The sequence below is a fragment of the Bicyclus anynana genome, chromosome 3 (assembly GCF_947172395.1).
Source record: "Bicyclus anynana chromosome 3, ilBicAnyn1.1, whole genome shotgun sequence".
Lineage (NCBI taxonomy): Eukaryota > Metazoa > Arthropoda > Insecta > Lepidoptera > Nymphalidae > Bicyclus > Bicyclus anynana.
The window spans coordinates 4,675,801-4,697,190 of record NC_069085.1 but is presented as its reverse complement, the minus strand read 5'-3'; the positions used below and the strand labels follow the sequence as shown (position 1 = coordinate 4,697,190).

Sequence of the window (21,390 nt, the reverse complement as noted above, 5' to 3'; positions counted from 1 at the left end):
TACCACAATACACATTTTTACATATTATGTACATATCTAGTTATATATGTAGGTACCATTGACAACACAAATGAGCAATAACTAAGGTAATTAGTGCGAATTACCTATGGCTTATACATACCTCTCTGTATCACGGATGAGACTCACAGCTCGTAGTGATTCATCGCAAAAAGAACAACAAATGTATCATAGTACTTAGTATTTTCCGTTATCTCAGAAATAAGAGTTGATATTGTTTTCGACGTGTTATCTAATGACCGATAATAATTTTCATCTTACGTTTACTGATATCTATACTAATACTAGCGGACCCGCTCAAGCTTCGCTTTGACTTATGATGTACTTCTTCCCTATCCCTACTCTACGCTACTCCTACCCTACCCCTACATTACCTCTACCGTACCTCAACCTTACCCCTACCCTAGTCATACCCTACTTTTACCCTACCCCTAGGATTTAGGGGTTTGAAAAATAGATGTTGGCCTATTCTCATAGATACTGGATAAGCACAAAAAATTTCATCAAAATCGGTCAAGCCGTTTCGGACGAGTATGGCAACGAAAACTGTGACACGAGAATTTTATATATTTAGATTATAAAGCTAAAGAGTTTGTTTGATTGAACGCGCTAATCTCAGGAACTACTGGTCCGATTTGAAAAATTCTTTCAGTGTTAGATAGCCCATTTATCGAAGAAGGCTATAAGCTATATTATTCTCGTTGTAAAAAATTAAAAAAAAAAACATCACAGCATTACTAATTGCGTCAGAGCTAACTTTTAAATTAATGCATAGACACACACAGCTGATACTCTGTGTAGTGTCTATGAATAAGCTTTACATGTGTGCGACAGCGACGGAGTAACTTCATTAAACATACACAAACAAACGTACCTACAAAGGTTTTGCAGAGGGTTAAAAAATAATAATTAATCACAAACGCAAGAGCTCTACACTTCCGTCCCCACTTCATGGATGCGTGAAAATTTAATCACGTCAGGAAAAGCTTAGTAAAAGGATTTCAATATGAAAAGACGTGGATCGATAAGCGAAAGCCCTCGAGCTAGGGTCGCTCAGGCCCTTGATCACGGCTGCTCAAGTGCCGAGTGCCGACCTATCGCACTCGACCGCGCAATTTGTTCAATTGATGCAGACTTTGGCGTATAGACTACTAGACAACGCCAGTTTCCCGCGTAGTACCCGTTTCCGTGAGAATACTAGGATAAAATATAGCTTATGACAATCACAAATAATGTGGTCTTCTAGTGGTGAAAGAGTTTTCAAAATCGCTTTAGTAGATCCAGAGATTATTCCCTACAATACCACAAACTTTATCTATACTAATATTATAAAGAGGTAAAGTTTGTAAGTTTGTAAGTTTGTCACATTTTTTAAATGGGGTAATCTTCGGAACTACTGGTCCGATTTTAAAAATTCTTTCACCAGTAGAATGCTACATTATCGGGGAGTGCTATAGGCTATATTTTATATTGGTATCATATATATTAGCCGAGTTATCACAGTTTTTGTCATACAGGTCGGACCGAAAATCCTCTTAGGCAGACTTATTCGCATGCGCTGCCTTAACCATTGTGTAAAATTTAAATTAATGTATGGAGGCTTTATGTATCTTTAAAAGTTCTACAAAAAAGTCCGCGACACCATATACCTATCTTCTATACATTAGCAGATATAGTACCTTTTGTGTTTTAAAAATTATTAATTTTATATACTTAGGTTTGCGTCATTATTTATGCTACTTAACTCAAATCCTTATCAAAATAAATTATTTAATAATCACAAGGATGTTATGGAGATAAGATTTGCCCTTTATAGTATGTTAATTAGTTAAATAGTTTCGGAGATAATACAAAATTTCTAAAAGGCGGAATGCCGCTTATGTTTAAGCGCCAACCGCCAAATTAAGTTGAACCTTCCTCTATAGGTTTCTACGTATTTTATAGGGATCAGCATTTTTGGTTACTAAACTCTATGTAGGCGTTTTATCCATTTACCAATAGATGGCGTTGAGCAAAAACACCATATTTTTGTACGGCGCTAGGGAGATTTATGCCGACTACATGATGATCGAAATTGATTGTTCATACATTGGTGTTGGTGGTGAAAAATTTACTTAGATTTTGGCAAGTCGATGTTAATTGTTAATGATTATGTTCTACTTCTAGGCACGTACCACGTAGGTAGTAGAGGTGAGTCGTACTCGCTAAAACGCGTACTGAGTATTACGAGTAGGAGTACGCCGAGAGACGCGCTCCAAAGACTAGCTCCACGAGTATTTAGAAGTACGATACGAGCCATTAGGACTTATAGAATAGATACGTACTCCTAAATACTCAGTGGCCAGCGATTTTACATCATATTATCTGATAGTAAGCGTACATTAATTTCAACCGAGTTGACCGAGTTCCCGTTCCCGTGTGAATATGGGGATCAAACATAGCCTTGGACACTCGCAAATAACGTAGCTTTCTATTGGTAAAACAATTTTCCAAATCGGTCCAGTAGATCCAGAGATTACCTCCTACAACCACACGAACTTTACCTCTTTATATTATTAGCATAGAAGTCTCTATTTCTCTTGGTCATACCACCACTCTCGAAGGACTGGACCGATTTTGCTAAGGGTAGGAGTAAGATAGAGAAGTTACAGGGTAGGTTAGGGTACGGGTAGGGAAGCGTAGGGGTAGTGTAGGGGTAGGGTAGGTTTAGGGCCGGGTTTAGGGTAGTGGTAGGGTCGGGGTAGGATAGGGAAGTGGCAGGGTAGGGGTAGGATAGGCGTGAGATAGGGGTACGGGTGGGATAGGGGTAGGAAAGGGATAGGGTACGGGGAGGGTACGGGTAGGATTGGGGTAGGGTATAGGTAAGGTAGGGGTAGGGTAGGGGTAGGGTCGGGGCAGTGGTAGGGTTGGGGTAGTGATAGGGTAGGGCATGGTAGGGGTAGGGTAGGTTAGGTTAGGTTAGGGGGTAGTAGTAAAATTGACATCGAATTTTACGCAGACGAAGTCGCGGGCGTCCGCTAGTATCTGTATAATAATAGATTACTAGACTAATATAGATTAAGTTACACAACTATTTTCAAACAAAAACAAGCAATAATTATCAATCTTATGATAAATGAAAATGATAATCACATACACTATTAACTACTGGCATAATATCTTGTGATAGTAATCTATACTAATCTGTACTAATATTATAAAGCTGAAGAGTTTGTTTGTTGGTTTGATTAAACGCGCTAATCTCAGGAACTACTGGTCCGATTTGAAAAATTCTTTTAGTGTTAGATAAGTAGATAACCCATATGGGAACAGAAACCACGCTAATACGCTTTATAAATAGATCTTAAAATGTGTCCCCTAAACGTATTCTTATAATTATGACGTAGCCAAACTTTACATGGATAAAGCCGTATGACTGTGTACATGGATATTTTAGAATTCAGAATATCGTGAGTGTTATTCATATAAATTGATTATGAGACACGACTAAAACTCACGTGATATTAGGTCGGAGTATGCCCGACTAGATTCGGACATGAGCTGGTTCTTGCAACGCGGCACGATGCACTGATCCACACTGAGAAGCAGTTGCTCGTATCACGCGCTGGGAGAGGGGTTGAGTGGTGGGGAGGGAAGGGCTAGTCATGTCTAAATCATGACTAAGAGCCCCGTATTGGTTCGAAACTAGTCGGGCATACTCCGACCTAATATCGTATCCTAATATCTATATACGTGTGTGTTACATGGATAGTCGAAGTTACTTAAATTACTTTGTATTAAAACAAAAGCTTTTATTTTTTAGTCAAAAAAATATTAATTATGCAGTTCGGCTCCTATAGGTGGACTTGTCGACACCTTGAAGTTATGGGAAGTACTCCCCAGCACCCTGTATATTTAAACACATCCAAGCTACTTACATGAGCAATTCCCACAACGCTGCGGGAATTCGCTCGTAAGCAGTCTCGGATAGGGTTTCAAATGAAAGTTATTTTATATTGCAAATTATACTGCGTTTCCCGCTGAGAAAACTTTCATATAAAATTGTCTACAAGCGGTCTGGAGATGCCCATTCCCATTCCAGGAAATACCACCCCAGACGTACTTATCGTAAATGTATTACAAAATACATTTATATTATCTAACTAGTTTTTCATGTTATTATTTTTTTAGTTTACATATTTCACTAAATCGGATTAAGTTAGGCTTAAGTTACTCAGCCTTACTTAGTACTAGTTTAATGTTTTAATATAAGTAAATATGTTGACATTATCGTCTAACGTATTATGTAGGTATATTATGTATGTTAGATGTGAACAATGCTTAAGCGACATGTTTATAAATATTAAAAAAAAACATTGATAATACATATCTATTAACCTAACCAGGTACCGCAAACTTAATTTAAATTTCACATTAACTTCGTTTCTGACCCACACTGCGAAGCTATGGAATGCCCTCCAGTTTTCTTTTTTCCTACCACCTATTCAACGACTTAAAGTCAATAGTGAATGGGCAATCTTCTAGACCAGCATGTTTCACCATAAGCTTAGCTTACATTTAAGCGTTGACCTATGCAGTGTAATACATAATAGTGATGTTTGTGGAAAATCATAGCAATTTTCACTTATCATATACTTGCTGACGCCGCGCGGTTTCACCCGCATGGTTTCCGTTCCTGTAGGAATAGGGGGATAATATATAGCCTGTAGCCTTCCTCGATAAATGGGCTAACTATCACTGAAATAACTTTTCAAATCGGACCAGTAGTTCCTGAGATTAGCACGTTCAAACAAACAAACTCTTCAGCTTCATAATATTAGTATAGACAATCAAAGAAAATGCTTTCCGCATCTCGAAACAAGATCTGTTTATTATTATAACGTATACGGAACTGCGCTGGATTTCAACTATGCATTCCTGAACGTAGACGCAGACAAACGCTATGTGTACGGTGTACGCCTTGTACAAGCCTTGGCCTGCATTGTTAACGAAGCCTCAAACTATGCGTACAAAACGCTTACAGACTCAAAGGCTCAATAGCGCATTGTCGGTGCTTGTATAAATAAGCATCACAATACTAGAACTGAAAGCATGTGATGAACAGACTTGTGATTGTGTTCAGAGAAGCTGAAAATTTTTCAGCCGCTTATACTCGTAATTAGTAGATGTCCGCTAAGAACGACTTTTGCGACGGTACCGGTTTAAGGAGGTCGATAGATGCGGATGAAGTCGCATGTATCCGGTAGTCTTTTATAAAAAGACGAAGGTCAAAGTCAGATCAATAGTACCTAGATTAGAAAAATGCTAATAATTAGTAACTAGTATGTTCTAATAAAATTTTTCTACATTATCTCATTAGAATTTGTCAAAGACAGAAAACAAAATATAATGCTGAATGAGATAAAAATAAGATGCCCTTACATATTCATATTATTTTATTATGACACATTTTCATATGATTTGAATGAATAATAAAATCAATCGCTAAACAGTTTGTCATACAACTACCGCTGTGTGAAATGATTCATCCAACGAGTGAAGCACTGGTTTCCGTTAAACGTGTTACCAATGAAAATGAAAAAAACAATTGTCGAAAATATGACCCCAACAACGTATTTAAATATTACAAGTAACGAAGTGTAACTTAGAGCTTTTTAATCAAAGTTGAATAATTTCTTTTCATGAAGAAATTATGCTAACAAATACCACAGCAGCATACTAGTATAAATTGTTTGTATATGCTATATCTTTTAAATATGACCATCAATATTCCCCTCTAATAAGTTAATTGAAATTCTCATGTCAGTCGGTCCCTCATGACTAAGGATCGGGACTACCCCTTCGCTTAAAATAGCTTATGTTAAAGTACTTACCACATCTAAGCAACTGAGGATCGCAACTAACCTTGACGTACCACCGCGTCTGCGACTTGCGGCCTTTGCGACGCCGGTCCGCGCTTCTAGACTCTCTTGGCAACGCCGGAGAACGCAGCGCATGGCACTTGGCCGCTAACGCCTTGGTGCGTTCGGCCAAGGAGTGCCGCAGCTCCCCAACAGCCCCCGCACAGCCCCGAACTAACATCGATCAACATCTAAGCAAGTAACTGAGGATCGCAACTAACCTTGACGTACCACCGCGTCTGCGACTTGCGGCCCTTGCGACGTCGATCCGCGCTTCTAGACTCTCTTGGCAACGCCGGAGAGCGCAGCGCATGGCACTTGGCCGCTAACGCCTTGGTGCGTTCGGCCAAGGAGTGCCGCAGCTCCCCACCAGCCCCCGCACAGCCCCGCACTAACATCGTTCAACCTCCTTTGCTTTCACGCGCACTATGCTTCCCAATATCACACATGACTTATTACTCAACACCTACAGTCAATCGATCAGTATAATTCACTATATGTATTCAATTTTTATGTAGTCAATGCCAAGTATAAACCGCTGAACAAAAAGATTTTTTATTAGTGAACGTTTTTTCCAACTCAGTAAGTAGTCTTTGCTTTGTCTTGTCATAAACATTGAGCATCGGGGCCGCCTTGTTCCACCTTTGGGTTTTGGATACAAAAAATAAAATAATGAATTATTTATTAACTGAATCAGTCATTTTAGACTGCGTTAGTAACTGGATGACCGAACTTTGCTCGGTATTTATTTTGGTGCATTTTCTAAAAATGAAACCCATAATAGATGCTCCGAAACACCTTAAAATTTCATATTAAACATGAAAATCTTTGGAGTAATTTCCGAGATTCACATTATACATTTAAACAATAATTGCTCGTGTAAAGGTTATTTAAATGTTGAATTAGATAAAAAATCAAATGCAGTTTGCAAAGCTATTTGATTTAAGAGGTATCTAATTAGTTTACAAAAGCAAAAGTCTCTAGTAATGAATGATAAAGAATAAATTAGTAATCACTGGTGCGGTGAAAAGTAACAAATTTTAGTGTAATGAGGTAATTATCACGTCACAGAGCAAGTTCTAGGTTAAGAGCTCGTCAGAAGGTCGAGGATATTGCGTGGCTATTTATAACTGTGTAATAGTTCTGATAACGCTCAGAAATAAACCGATTAATTCCCGCTGCTCTACTTGGTTACGCTGTACTCATATGAGCTCCGTATATGCGAATCTGTGCTCGTTATGTTGACGTCATATCATGGTACAAAAACCAAATTATAAAGTAATCGATCGACAACTTGGTTATTTAGGTAGGTCTCTACTTAAATTTTTAACTGTATTAATATAAAGCTCCTGTGGCTTTGAAAGTTCAAGTTAAGTCTCGTTTTGATATAATTAATAGATAGTGTCATTGAAAATTAATATGAAAATATTATATATATGGCTTAATTAAACTTAAACAACTATAAATCATAGAAATCTTAATATAAGGGGCTGTTCCTATGTATGGAATAGATTTATTTCCATTTTCCAATTAACAAAATTGGATGCCAAAATTACCATATATGGCATGTTTAAAAACTCGTCTTTGGTATATCTTAAGAAAAGATGGGTTTTACCCACCACTAATTCTAAATGTCTAGTTCTTAAGGTAAAAGGAAATTTATGTCTAATATCAAAAAGTAGGTAATACCTACCTATCCATAAACATCCTGTCACCACCATCAAATATGCTATCTTATAACAGAGATATACCTATTTAAATAATATATTCCTAAGAGATCATTTTTTTATCAGTAGGTACTAGCATATTTTATACTCCAAATTCGTACACATTTGATTATCAGTTTCCTCTGGATTTTCATGTTTGTAGAACTGATAAATCTATTCTATAAACTCATTATAAAGAGGTAAAGTTTGTGAGCTTTTTTTGTTATTTCTATAGAAGAATATTTGTTATTTCTTTTAAATATGACCAATACTCCCTTCCCCTCCAACTAGTTGGGAAAGACTGTATTAGGAGTGGGTACGACAATAGACCAACGGGGCGGGGATTGAAGCACCACCCTTCGGTGATAAGTCCGACTATTTTTTTTGAGTGTAATAAGCTATATTTTGTCCCCGTATTCCCACTGGAAACGGGAACTTCGCGAGGCGTCTGCTAGTATATTATAACGAGGTAGCTCAATACGATACAATGCATCACTCTTGAAAGAGTATTAAAGGAAGGGCTATAAAAAGAAATGTCCAAATAGTAACAAGTAGGTCGAAGTCTAATGAGGATATTGGGTAATTGAGGAAGGGAGCGGTCTCACTACCTTGCCTCGTGTGGCCTGGTATCTATAAAGTTAGAGACATATTTGTATGTATGTCGAAATTTCCAATTAATTTTCAAATATAAATTCCTCGCAAACTAGACTGAAGCAAGAACTAGATATATTTGTGTTACAAACCCACTCTTGATTAAATTGAAACAGGTCTAAATGATAGCAAGCGAGTAGCGACTTTAATGATTGTCTTAATATAATATCCTATAAATATATAATAAATAGTCCTATTGCGTAGGTAAGAAGTTACGATATTATAACTTCTGTTTAATTACGGTTAAAAAAAACACGTTATTCTTTTTAGACCCGTATATTATGTTTGTGTATCGGCGATTTACTCATTGGACGGGGACTTGCGATATTATTTATTCAAATGATTTTTTTTTCAATAATGGATCTTTAAACTTAAAAGGACTAAACGTGTCTCGTACTTAATCAGGAGTTTTATTATTTAGTAGCCGACGTGCCTCGGTTTCAAGCGCATAGTTCTCGTTCCCGTGAGAATACGGGGATAAAATAACCTATGACACTCACAAATAACGTGGCTTTCTAGTGGTAAAAGAATTTTTAAAATCGATTCAGTAGATCCAGCGGATTACTCTACCTACCACAAACTCTTAATATATTAGTATAAATATAGATAGATATATATACTTTTTTGCACATTAAAAAAAACAAATACAAGTGAAATAAAAACATATTACTAAGAAGTGATCAGCATACAAAAGGCGGCCTTATCGCTAAGCAGCGATAGTAGGAGAAATATAGATTACTTTATGAACGATTACTTTTTCTCGTAGATGAACTCCCTAGACACAGTTACGTAGGAGTATGTATTTATTTTACCAAACTGATAAAAATGTACGACGCTAACCGGAATTCAAGTTGGACAACTAATTTTAAGCAGATAACCAACACCTGGCGGGCCAGATGCATAGTGTTCTGATATTGTTAAGCAATATTGACCCATATAGCGCTGAGAATAGAGATCTCGATACACAAGTGTGGACAGGTGGCCCCAAATGCATTTTGTCAGGTGCTTTTTTTTTTCTTGCAGCCTACCTGCGAGTCACAATGCGTGAATGCAGACAATACTTCAAAAATACTGCATAGCTAAGACAAAATATGTTATCACAAGCGATCTATCTAAATAACATTATATCTTTCTCGATCTATCTATCTCGAGGAAATAAATCATTTATTTATTTACCTACTTACTATTTACTTATATAATTATGTATCTTTACTAATTTATTTCTAATTGTTTGCTAAATAGCTGAGCCATCTAGATGTACACAGTGCATGGTCTCGCATTATTCATAATTATTCTAGCTTACCTACAATTTACTATTTCTAAAATAAGTCTATCTGTCACCTTTTCATGGCTAACTGATTTTGAATATACAGTAAATGTTCACGTTTTCACTATTCGCGGATTAAAAAAGTGCGTCCTGAATTTACGTACCAAGTCACGGGCTTCAGCTGGTATTTTAATCTATACTAATATATAAAGCTGAAGAGTTTGTTTGTTTGATTGAACGCGCTAATCTCAGGAACTACTGGTCCGATTTGAAAAATTCTTTCAGTGTTAGACAGCCCATTTATGGAGAAAGGCTGGCTATATATTATCCCTGTTTTATTACGGGAACGGGAACCACGCGGGTAAAACCGCGCGGCGTCAGCTAATATTTGAATAATAGGGCTACTATCTACTCTTTTTTTTTTTTTTTATTCTTTACAAGTTAGCCCTTGACTACAATCTCACCTGTTGGTAAGTGATGATGCAGTCTAAGATGGAAGCGGGAAACTTGTTAGGAGGAGGATGAAAATCCCCACCCCTTTCGGTTTCTACACGGCATCGTACCGGAACGCTAAATCGCTTGGCGGTACGTCTTTGCCGGTAGGGTGGTAACTAGCCACGGCCGAAGCCTCCCACCAGCCAGACCTGGACCGATTAAGAAAATCTCAATCTGCCCAGCTGGGGATCGAACCCAGGACCTCCGGTTTGTAAATCCACCGCGCATACCACTGCGCCACGGAGGCCGTCACTCGTAATATGTACAATTTGAAATTAAACCGTCCAACTACTTTTGATAGCGTCACACTGTTGACCTTGTTCATTATACTTGTCAACTTAATACAATGACAATGTACTTAGCAATTAAATATTCATCAGATTATACACATGCCCGGAATAACCTCACAATAATTCATTGGAACAATTATCTAGCTATATACCTAAAATTGTTATTGTTTGATTTTTCTCACTAGGTACCTACTTGAATCATTCGCATTTAGTATAACTTTAAGAAGATTTTTTAAGTTAGCCCTTGGCTGTAATCTCACCTGATGGTAAGAAAGTGATGATGCAATCTAAGATGGATGCGGGCTAACTTGTTAGGCGTAAGATGAAAATCCACACCCATTTCGGTTTCTACACGACATCGTACCGGAACGCTAAAACGGTTGGCGATATAACTTTGCCGGTAGGGTGGTAATTAGCCACGGTCGAAGTCTCCCACCAGCGAAAATCCAGCAGGCGGGGATTGGATCCATATCCTCTTGCTATGAGTCCGGCCCCTTTATCGTTAAGCTATAGAGGATTCGAGTTTTTAACAAATCAAGTTTAAAGACATTTATTTGACTTGACTGTCCAAATAGCTAACACGAACATTAAACAACAATGAGTCACACATACCACTTACGGGGAAAAATTGAGAATTACTAACATAGTATAATTATGCAGATATGCTAAGTATACTTTAACAATAATTCTTATCAGCTTTTATTATCAGTAGTCTGTCATTTGTTGGTCTGTTGGTTACAGGGACTCTTTATTAAGTGTATTATTATAGCTCTGGGTATATCTGAAGCTAATAGCTATACATCTTATAGTGCAGTGTATATATTTGAAATTGAATGGATTTAGTGTAAAGTTTAATAGTAGCTATGTACTCATATATACATATAGCGTTTTTATTCAATTATTATTTGAATCGTTTAAATGGGGAATCATTGGTGCAGTACAAAAGTGCTTTAAGTATTTAAGATAAAAAATAAATATTCGAAAATTATTTAAAAACTTCGTACCTATATCATGGCGTTTGAAAATGTTGTATTATTTATAAATTTCAAATTGTAATATTAAAAGTTTTCACTTTTACCGACTTTCGGCTGAGTGTATAACTCTCATATTTTGGTTTATATTTGCTCTCTATGGTCGATGACCTAGGGATGGGGTGCGCACAAATAAACATTGGGGTAACTTTTTCTGAACACAATTATGTAGCCCCTATCTATCCCAAAATAAAATACGGTAGTATATTTGTAACTAAAACCCGTCCTATTACCTGAGTATTCATTTTAAAAGACGCATTGTTGTAACGAGTTTTTGTTGGTAGGTAGACCATTTTTTATGTAATCTGAACCGTCAAACTAGTATTCTATTTCAAAATTGGATACATTCAATCATAGTGAATAGAGACCTTGATATTATACACTTTGAAATTCAACCTTTCTTCATCAATGTCTGATAAAAATGAATTAGGTATATATCACATCACATAAGACGCGAACATGCATATCTGGAAGATTATCGCGTGCGACTGCCACTTCTAAACATTATTATAGTACATACATGCCATATTAACATTGTGTTTATGAAGATAAGTAGGTACCTAAGTAGGTATATATCAATCAAATGTTGATTTGTACAAGCAAATACTTCATCCTTCATAATCAGTTAATGTTTAATATCATTTTAATTGTATCAGCAATCCATGATATTAAAAAAATACTACCAATGGATATGGTATCTATACTTCAGATTTAGTATTACAGTGATAAGTGTTGGATTGGTTTTCACTTGACATTGAATACATCCTGTGATAATTTAGACCTCACAGAACACCATTACCGTACAAATCACCAAACACCGAGCCGGCACTTCATGTAAAACACAAAACAAAACGTGCGAAATCCAATTTTGCCTACATAACACCAAATAACACAACACTTAACACACAAATGACCGAAAATAAGTCCCACATTCACATATATTTAAAGAGTAAAAACGCGCGCAAAATTCGAATATTTATTAAACGTAGTTAAAAAGCCCTTTTTCAGTCCGTACCGGACGCTAGGCGCGCGACGTCTGAGCTCGGCTGACGGCTCGTCTGTCGCACATGGCCAGAGTAAAGTAAAACGAGTAAAAACATCGACAAGGAACGTTGTACGCATGTGCGGGACGAGGTTTTCCGAATCATCACAGTAATGATGTCACTTCACTACGTCAGAACATCACTATATACGTTATATAAAATAGTATAAATACGTGTAACATGTAAGATAAAGATAAATATACTTTATTTGCACACCACAAAGACAAAAACAAGTGAAATAAAAAACAAATTAAGAAGAGATCAGCATACAAAAGGCGGCCTTATCGCTAAGTAGCGATTTCTTCCAGGCAACCTTCGGTTGCCTGGAAGAAATCGCTACTTAGTATGTATGTATGTAGTGACGTAGCTACTCTCAAAACGACCAAGATATGCGATCTTATTTATAGAGTCAATCAAGGTTGTCTCGGAACGCGTAAATCGAAATAATAAACTGGAATGATGGAATTTAAATAGCTTCAGAGTTCAGACGCTTGAGAATTTAGTCGGTGTGCTTTAAATTAGACAGCTTTCTACGGAATTACAATTTAATCAATACCTATCAATACTTATGTAGAAGTCCCACGGACACCGATTCTTTACAAGTGAAACTGCGAAAGATCCGCTATTAAGGTAATAATTAATAAATATACTGATAATAATGTGCATAATAGGTATCTACTAATTAAACACCTTGAAAAAGAGTTCAACGCGCGCGAGAAAATCTAACTCACGCTCGAAATGAAATATTTGAGTTTGAACCTTGATTTAGATAACTTATTGATCAGGTACTTGAAGATGGTCGGATCTGGTTTACACTTGGAGTTTGGAACAAGCAAGTTAGCTTTGGGAGCAGATTTCAATCTAGATTCTAGATACTTAGTTTAGTGGAAATCCTTCGCTAAACACCATTCAAGTTTGATCTTTAACGGTGTTTTTTGTTAACTTCCAAAGCAGCCAATGTCCTAACATTATAGTTGCCTACCGTACTTACCTGTGGTAGGATCATGGTTAGGCAAACTGTCAGCATTTATCTAAACTAAACTAATATTGTAAAGAGTTTGGATATGTTTGTTACGATTTAATCCAAAACTACTCGACTGATTTTAATAATTCTATCACCAAGAAAACTAGGTAATTAGGTAAAGGTTACCTAATATCAGCGCCGGCCCGAAGTAAATTTTAAAATGGAGCAAGATCCATCATCCAACTATGGCGCCTCTCCCGTTTGCTCCTAATAATATGCAGATACCTATACCAGATTATGAGTGTAAAGTAAGAATGGAATGCGAAGATCTCGACCATACTCTGGGGTGACTAATTGAAAATCAGGCGCAGTACCGTCTACTGTTGACTAGGATTATCATTTAGGCGCTCTCTAGGATTTGGCGCCTGGAGCGACTGCTTCGTTCGCCGTATGGACGAACCGGCCCTGCCTAATATTATTCCCATGGAAACGGCAACTGTGCAGCAGAAACCACTGGACATCTACTAGTGAAACCACAAAGGTCTGTCTGTCAAGTATGGCTATCAGAGACTCAATAATTGTTGGTCAAATTCTTGTGTCCAATTAATCTAATTCACGACCAGTCCAATTACTGTAAACTCCAAAATATTATCTAGGTTTCTTAAGTTTCAGACATCATCATCATTATCATTATTATCTACCCATATTCGGCTCACTGCTCAGCTCGAGTCTCCTCTCAGAATGAGAGGGGTTAGGCCAATAGTTCACCACCCTATCCCAATGCGGATCGGTAGACTTCACACACGCAGAGAATTAAGAAAATTCTCTAATATGTAGGTTTCCTCACAATGTTTTTCCTTCACCGTTTGAGACACGTGATATTTAATTTCTTAAAATGCACACAAACGGAAGTGTATGCCCCGGAACGAATTCGAACCCACACCCTACGGAATCGGAGGCAGAGGTCATATACACTGGGCTATCACGGTTCTTAAGACATAGCCGCTAATTTTCACTAAACTGCATACGCGTCGTAACAAAAACTTCTTGTCGCTTTATATTTGTACTTATATGTGCATACTAAAAACATTACGTACTATATTTAGCAATAAACATAAGTATTATCGAAATTAATGCAATGATATGATGATTTAATTCAAATTAAAAACAATTATCACACGATCATTGACCACCATTGAGTGTGGATTTAATCCGTACTAATACAATGAAGAAAGTTCGTCTGTGTATAAGTTTCTTTTCTTTTATATTACGTAAATACTTTTCACTGCCGAACCGGTCTCGATGAATTTTAGCAACGACCATAGTCTACAGTTAGAGAAAACCGGTAATTTAAAAAAAAACATTCATCCACCAGTTTGTCTGCGAGTTTACCTGATATGCCGATAAAATTGAGATAAAATGTTTTGCTTGAAAAGGCTTTTTACCTATTTACTAAGCGACTTCAAAAAAGGTTCTCAATTAGCCAGAATCTTTTTTTTTGTGCATTTTATAATTATAAAAAATATTATTAAATTTTATTTTAAATAAAATAAAATTATCTATCAATGACGGATGAAATTGGTTAGACCAAAACTCTCTAAACCTTGGTCCTATAGGAGCAATGATATTAAATTCTGTTAGATATGTTACTAGCGCATGAAAAATGAGGCGCTCAAGAAAGGAAATTTATAGTCAACTCAATGTTAGTTGTGATGAACAATGAATGTTATTTAAACAAATAATATCGAGTTGTGTGTTCAGGAAGTGTAAAAACTATAGATACATAAATATATAATGGAATTGAAGACAAAATTGTGCATGTGTGCGCTTAGTGTTATAGCCTATTATTCGGATCACTTTTTGCGGTGGTTTTGTAGGGACGTAACCGATCTATAGTACAAAATTATCTATATCTATAGTATAGGAGTCGTACAAAAGGCGGTATGCTCCAGACAAAAACTGTAAGTAAGAAAAGTATTGCAGTCTTAGTTAACTTCATAAAAAAGTAACATATTCCATGTAAATAAACAATTAAGATTCGTGCCGCGGTGCGTGCAGCGAGTGCTGAAGGTCCATCTACCTATTCCATTCCATTCACTCGCACTTTCCAAAGAAAAATGCGTTGTTGGAGTTACACAATTTGCCAGCGAGTTGTCGACCAAGTATGAGGCGTGATTTGTATTCCGTATGCTACTTCGTCCATGGTTAGGTAAGTTACGGATTGTGCAGTCTCGGGCTCATATCCTGGAGGGACAGGATATTTAGTTTTAGTAAGTTTTTAAGACTATGAATGATAGAATTTTTTTAGATTCAGCTATTGGTTGACATTTTGACTTTCTCTCTATATCGTGCGCGTTGTGCGCGTCTTAGGCCTACTGGGCCTATAACTATGTGGCACATCGATTTTCTTTCTATAAACGCTATAGCTTCGAAAACTAACAAAATGTTTAGGAATAACAGATTCGATCGACAACTTGATCACGTCACTTGTCGATAGTGAATGTAATTCCCATAAACTTTGTTAGTTTTCGATGCATTAGCGTTTGTAGAAAGAGAATCTACTTGCCACATGGCTAGAGGCTCTGGTGGTGGCACATAAGAATGGAGCACATGGAGTAAGAATAGTGAAGGATTCAATAATTATTATCGTCGGAGAGTCTAAGCTACTACAACCCAATAAGGATTCCAATTAACGTACGAGTAACCCATTCCAACAATGAACTGAAAATGCAATGAGTACTAATTAATATTTTTAGACAACTAACTCAGCAATCCATGGTGGTGTCAGATCCATCGTGTGGGAGAGAGAACATCTCCCAGTTGCTCCCGGGAGTTGGTATAAGTCTTAAAGAACCCTTTGACAACACCCGTCGACACACACCTTCACTGCACGTTTTTATCTTCTTGGCCGTATAAAGAGGCACAGAATATCTATACTTATAATAAATCTGTAAAGAGCTCAATTCTGTACATGAAATATATTTCCAAAATAACTATTAGGGGGTGATTAGTGGTCGATACTGATACCAAAAATGCAATCAGTAAAATTTTTGTCTGTCTGTCTGTATGTTCTTTATAGAAACAAAAACTACTCGACGGATTTTAACGAAACTTGGTACAATTACTCTTCATACACCTGGGCAGGTTATAGTATACTTTAGGTAGGGGTAGGGTAGGGTAGGGGTAGTGTAGTAGTAGGGTTTAACGCAGACGAAGTCGCGGACGTCCGCTAGTACATAATAAGTAAAAGTAAAAAGGTAAAGTTTTTGGTATTGTAGGGGTAATCTCTGGATCTACTAAACCGATTTTGAAAATTCTTTTATCATTAGCAAGCCACGTTATTTGTGAGTGTCATTGGCTATAATCCCGTTCTCACGGTTTTGGGAACTACGCGGGTGAAACCGCGGGTCGTCGGCTAGTTTTCTATTATTTCAACGTGTTAGGAATGTACACCTATTGTATTGTATTGTAGTGCAGTATCGGCTACTGTGAAGCAAGACGAATATCCCACGGCAGGTTACGACATCGGTATCGCTCGAAAAACTTATGCAATGTGGGTGCAATAAACGTGATTTGTAAAGAATTAATCAATTTTTTCACTGTTCTTTCAGAGAATAATGCTATAATTTACTCTTTAGCATTTTAGGTATTCCTGTTTAGTTTTATTCTATATTTATTATGTAAAGAGTAAGTAGTAGAGGTATATACCTATCTAATATTTCCTTTCAATATCAGATTAGTCAGATATTATAAATGCAAAAGTTAGGATATCTGTTAGTCAATACCGCAAAAAGTTCTTGAGTTTGTAATCTCATGAGGCTCGAGCGGCTGAACGGATTGGAATGAAATTTAACACAGAGATAGATTATAGTCAAGAATATCGCAGTATGTTTAAAATCACATTATTACAAAAGGGATCAACGCGGAGGCACGTCATGTATTAATATACTCATACTTCTAGAAACTACTTGATCGTCCAGAAGAAATCTGTAAAATTATAAAGGGTAATAGTTTTTGCTGGTGTGTTTTTGCTTGTGTGGATTGTTGCTGCAACAAATGATTTTATACTATAGATAGATATGGCACTAGCGAGACGAAACTGAGGCTAACAAAGTCACCCAATTGGCTTTATTTTATTTACTCGCATAGTAAACAGCGAAAATTACTTGACTAGAATAATACCTAAATATTGTCTACAACGCCGAGTTGTGTTCAGAAAGTGTAAAAACTATTGATACATAAATATATAATGTAAGTAGGTAATCATTTCACCACGGCTAGTTGCGTCGATTGGTGACAGAAGGGCTGGCTTATTTTTTCTTTAAAGGATCAGCCTGGCTGTTCAGCGCGGAAATGCAGCCAGTATTCTTGCCACTATCCCACGTGGGCATGATTTGTATAGTTATTAGGATAAGTTAGCTTAAGTTCCTATCCTACTAATATTATAAACGCGAAAGTTTGTATGGATGTGTGAGTGGATGTTTGAATGTTTGTTACTCTTTAACGCTGCAACTACTTAACTGATTTGGCTGAAATTTACAAACAAGATACATAAAATACCCTGGACTAACACATACGCTTAAAACGCTTTTCATTTCGGATAAATCTATGGTTCCCGCGGGATTTGTAAAAAGTGAATTCGATGAAGTCGCAGGCGTCCACTAGTTCTCAATAAAATGTAAAAAAGTATGTACTAAAAACGTCCAATGGAGTAGCTGAGTTTGAAACACTTTTTGCGGTGACTTTAGCACGTAACGTATCTAATAGTATAAAATCATTGGTTGCAACTAGATTGCAGACATATTGTTAGTTAAACAACGGTGCCGGTCTACTGAACCGTTTAGCTGACTTCATATTCTTGTTGTTATGCTTACATTATTTGTTTGTCAATATATTTGAACGTTCCTGTATTGTTATACCTACCTACTTGTAATCAAAAACTATGAAGAGATCCGTAGTCCTACGGAAGAGAGAAAATTACTAGTTTGTAGGTAATGGCTCAATGAGGATACAATGTGGATACAAAAATAGCAACGTACGGAAATTTTTAATACGTCTACGTGCATCCTTATTGCCTGACCTCGACCACGTAAATGCAACCTTGAGATTAGGAAATGCAAAATAATTTCAATGTTAGGACAATGTGTTACATGATCTGCACAATGTATTTAAATTTTGTTAGTTACAAGCTATAATTCTTAGCCATTTATACTTTTAATATGATTCTGGTTTAAAGGCATGGAGGATAAATTATTTGTAATGAATTTACTTTAACTAGCTCATGATTAAAGATCTGGATAGGGTTTGAAACTAATCGGGTATTCTAACAAAATCATGTGTTGATCCGTTTATCTATTTCATTTGCTTGTTTTAATTATCGTGATGTGTGCGCAACATGTTATTATTGGAATGTGGTTTTAATAAGGAAACGTATGGTCTAATAAGACACGATAATAGTTATTATGTATAAGTGTATATATATGATAATATTATTATGCGTAGGGAGGAAAGTCATATTAGGTACTAGAAAAATGTTGAATGTGCAAGTGGAAGGACATAAGAGGAGAGGAAGGCCAAAGAAGAGATGGTTGGAGTGTGTGAAAGAGGACATGTGTGTAAAAGGAGTGGATGATGAGTTGACGTGTAATAGAAACGAATGGAAAAGATTGACATATTTTTCCGACCCGACTTAAATGGGATAAGGGTAAGGAGATGATGATGAATAGTTATACGTAGGTATTCAATGAATATTATAATTTTAAATTCATACTTGGCATTCAAATCAAACTGTTTCGTAACAGTTATCGAAAGAATTGAAAGCGTCTACGCAACCTTGAGATCAGCGTTGTTCTTGGATACATGGACGTTTACATACAACAATATCATCATTATAAATAGCATAAACAGAAAACGCCTTCGACTTTAAACATTTACTAATAGTGATTCAACGATCATAGCAACAAGTCGTGTGGCAAAAAACTTTGATCATGGTTCAAAATAAAGAAAAGTGAAACCTATCGTCCATATGGTGCCTATTTAAACAATTTAAAATCATTTACTAATTAATATAGTTCTTAAAATGAGTGATACAATAAAATTGATATTACCAAGCTCTCCGCATCCTGGCTCATCTTTTTCTCCACATGGTTTCCATAGAGGATCCGCACCCCTGCTCAGGTAAAAGCCACTACACCATCATTTCAACACATGCCACATTCCATCACTGCATCCGTGTTCAACATATGATCGCTCAGGCCGGTCCTTATGACGTCAGACGCTTTCTAGCACCACGCAAGGTTGGAGAACGACAGGCTATGTCAAACACATTAGACTCGCGCACTTATCACCCAAACACTGATATTGTTCGCTGCGTGAACCGATTCGGTCCACCCAATCGCACCCAATTGCACCAAATAGTGTTCTCGTGTGAAGTAAATGCGATCGTGTGACGCAGAGAATGACTTTCGCGCACGAACTGAGTGAAGCACGTCCGCTTCGTGGCAGCGCCGCCGACGCGTGCACCACGTAACGGCGCGGCGGCCCCCGCGCCCCGCCGTGTCCCCAGACCTCCGAACCTGCCTGCGGCCTGCCCTGTCCCACGGTAGCGTCCAGCGACCAGTTGCGCTTGCGACTTGCCGCACAAAAACTCACCAAACATACCCATACACAACGATATTTTATACTAGAGATATGGCACTAGCGCATCAAAACTGAGGCGGACAAATGTACATAATAGGAATGATGACAGTTTTTTAAATTGTATATAAATGAAGAGTATGCTAATAGTAAAGCAATTTTGTAAAAGTAACAGGGTATCTGCGATCATTACTTTCGGAGATACAGGGATTTAAAGGGTCAGATTTGCGGCGCTGCCGCGGATCCCTGAAAATGATAGAAACTAATGACGTCGTAGGCACTTAATGATCCTTAGATTTGTAAGGGCGTTTAAACAAAATTACAAATATCTTTGTTATTTCTACGTTTATGTTTATAGTTCATTTATTAAAAAATGTCACATGTAATGTAAGGAATCTAAAACTGTACCTATGAATTTTCATTTTACAATAAAAGATTTTTAATAGATTTTGTAATTCTATAGACTATAATCTTATTTATTTTGCAAATATCCAGTCAATCTTTGCTTTTTATGTATAAATTAGTTAACATTGACTTTATTTACCTGAATTTATTATAAAAATCAATATATTCAAACCTAGTCATCATCCCCATTGTATTGATTCCATTGAGTCGCATAGTAAACAACGAAAGTTTTTTACACAAATAATACCTAAATATTGGCTATAATGTCGAGTCAAAAGAAATATTAAAATTTATTTACCTACTGTGGTCGAGTAGTGTGTGTGTGTATGTAATGTAAGTAAACACAAAATTGTTCATGTGTGCGCTCAGTGGAGTCGCTAAATTCGGATCACTTTTTGCGGTGATTTTGTAGGCACGTAACATATCTATAATATAAAAATAATCATTGCCCATACACACAATACACGTGCGTACACAAACGTTGCGATCGTTCAATGTACAATTGATATTAAATACATAATAACTAGGTATTATTGCATAGCCCAGTAGGCTAACATTCTTGCATATAACCTGCTAAATCAAATCAAATTATGTCTGTAAGCATTTGGTAATCTACGCTTATTGGAAAATTGATGATAACCACGAAAATAACCTATTACCTACGTAGGTACGTTCATAATATTTTCATTTATAATATTTGTAATTAAATTCGCTACATAACTTCTACTGAAATCTGAGAGCATATTAAGAATTAAGAAATAGGCTATAGATAGGTACTTATGCAAGTTTCCTCACGATGTTTTTCCTTCACCGTTTGAGATACGTGTCATTATTCAATTCCTTTAAATAGGTACACACATAGATTTACGATTCGGTACATGGGTACACATAACTAAAAAGTTGAAGGTGCAAGCCCCGGGCCGGATTCGAACCGACGCTCTCCGAATAGAAGGCAGATGTCATATTCACTAGGCTATCACGTAT

The 21,390-nt window shown here is 36.8% G+C and overlaps 1 protein-coding gene across 7 annotated transcripts in view; it reads right to left on the bottom strand.

The window, feature by feature from the left end:
* The window catches only part of LOC112056689 (ral guanine nucleotide dissociation stimulator), a 60,767-nt gene extending 40,791 nt beyond the window's left edge, over nt 1–19,976 (bottom strand). For 2 of the 7 annotated variants that reach the window (XM_052891048.1, XM_052891052.1), the window contains exon 1: nt 5,923–6,116. In XM_052891048.1, the coding sequence (XP_052747008.1) occupies nt 5,923–6,099 (177 nt within the window). In that variant the 5' untranslated portion in view covers nt 6,100–6,116. Of the gene's footprint in view, nt 1–5,922; nt 6,117–6,139; nt 6,457–12,157; nt 12,406–19,472 lie in introns of those variants that run through there. The other 5 variants (XM_052891049.1, XM_052891050.1, XM_052891051.1 and 2 more) reach the window with 5 other exon arrangements.
* Nucleotides 19,977–21,390: the final 1,414 nt, after the last annotated feature.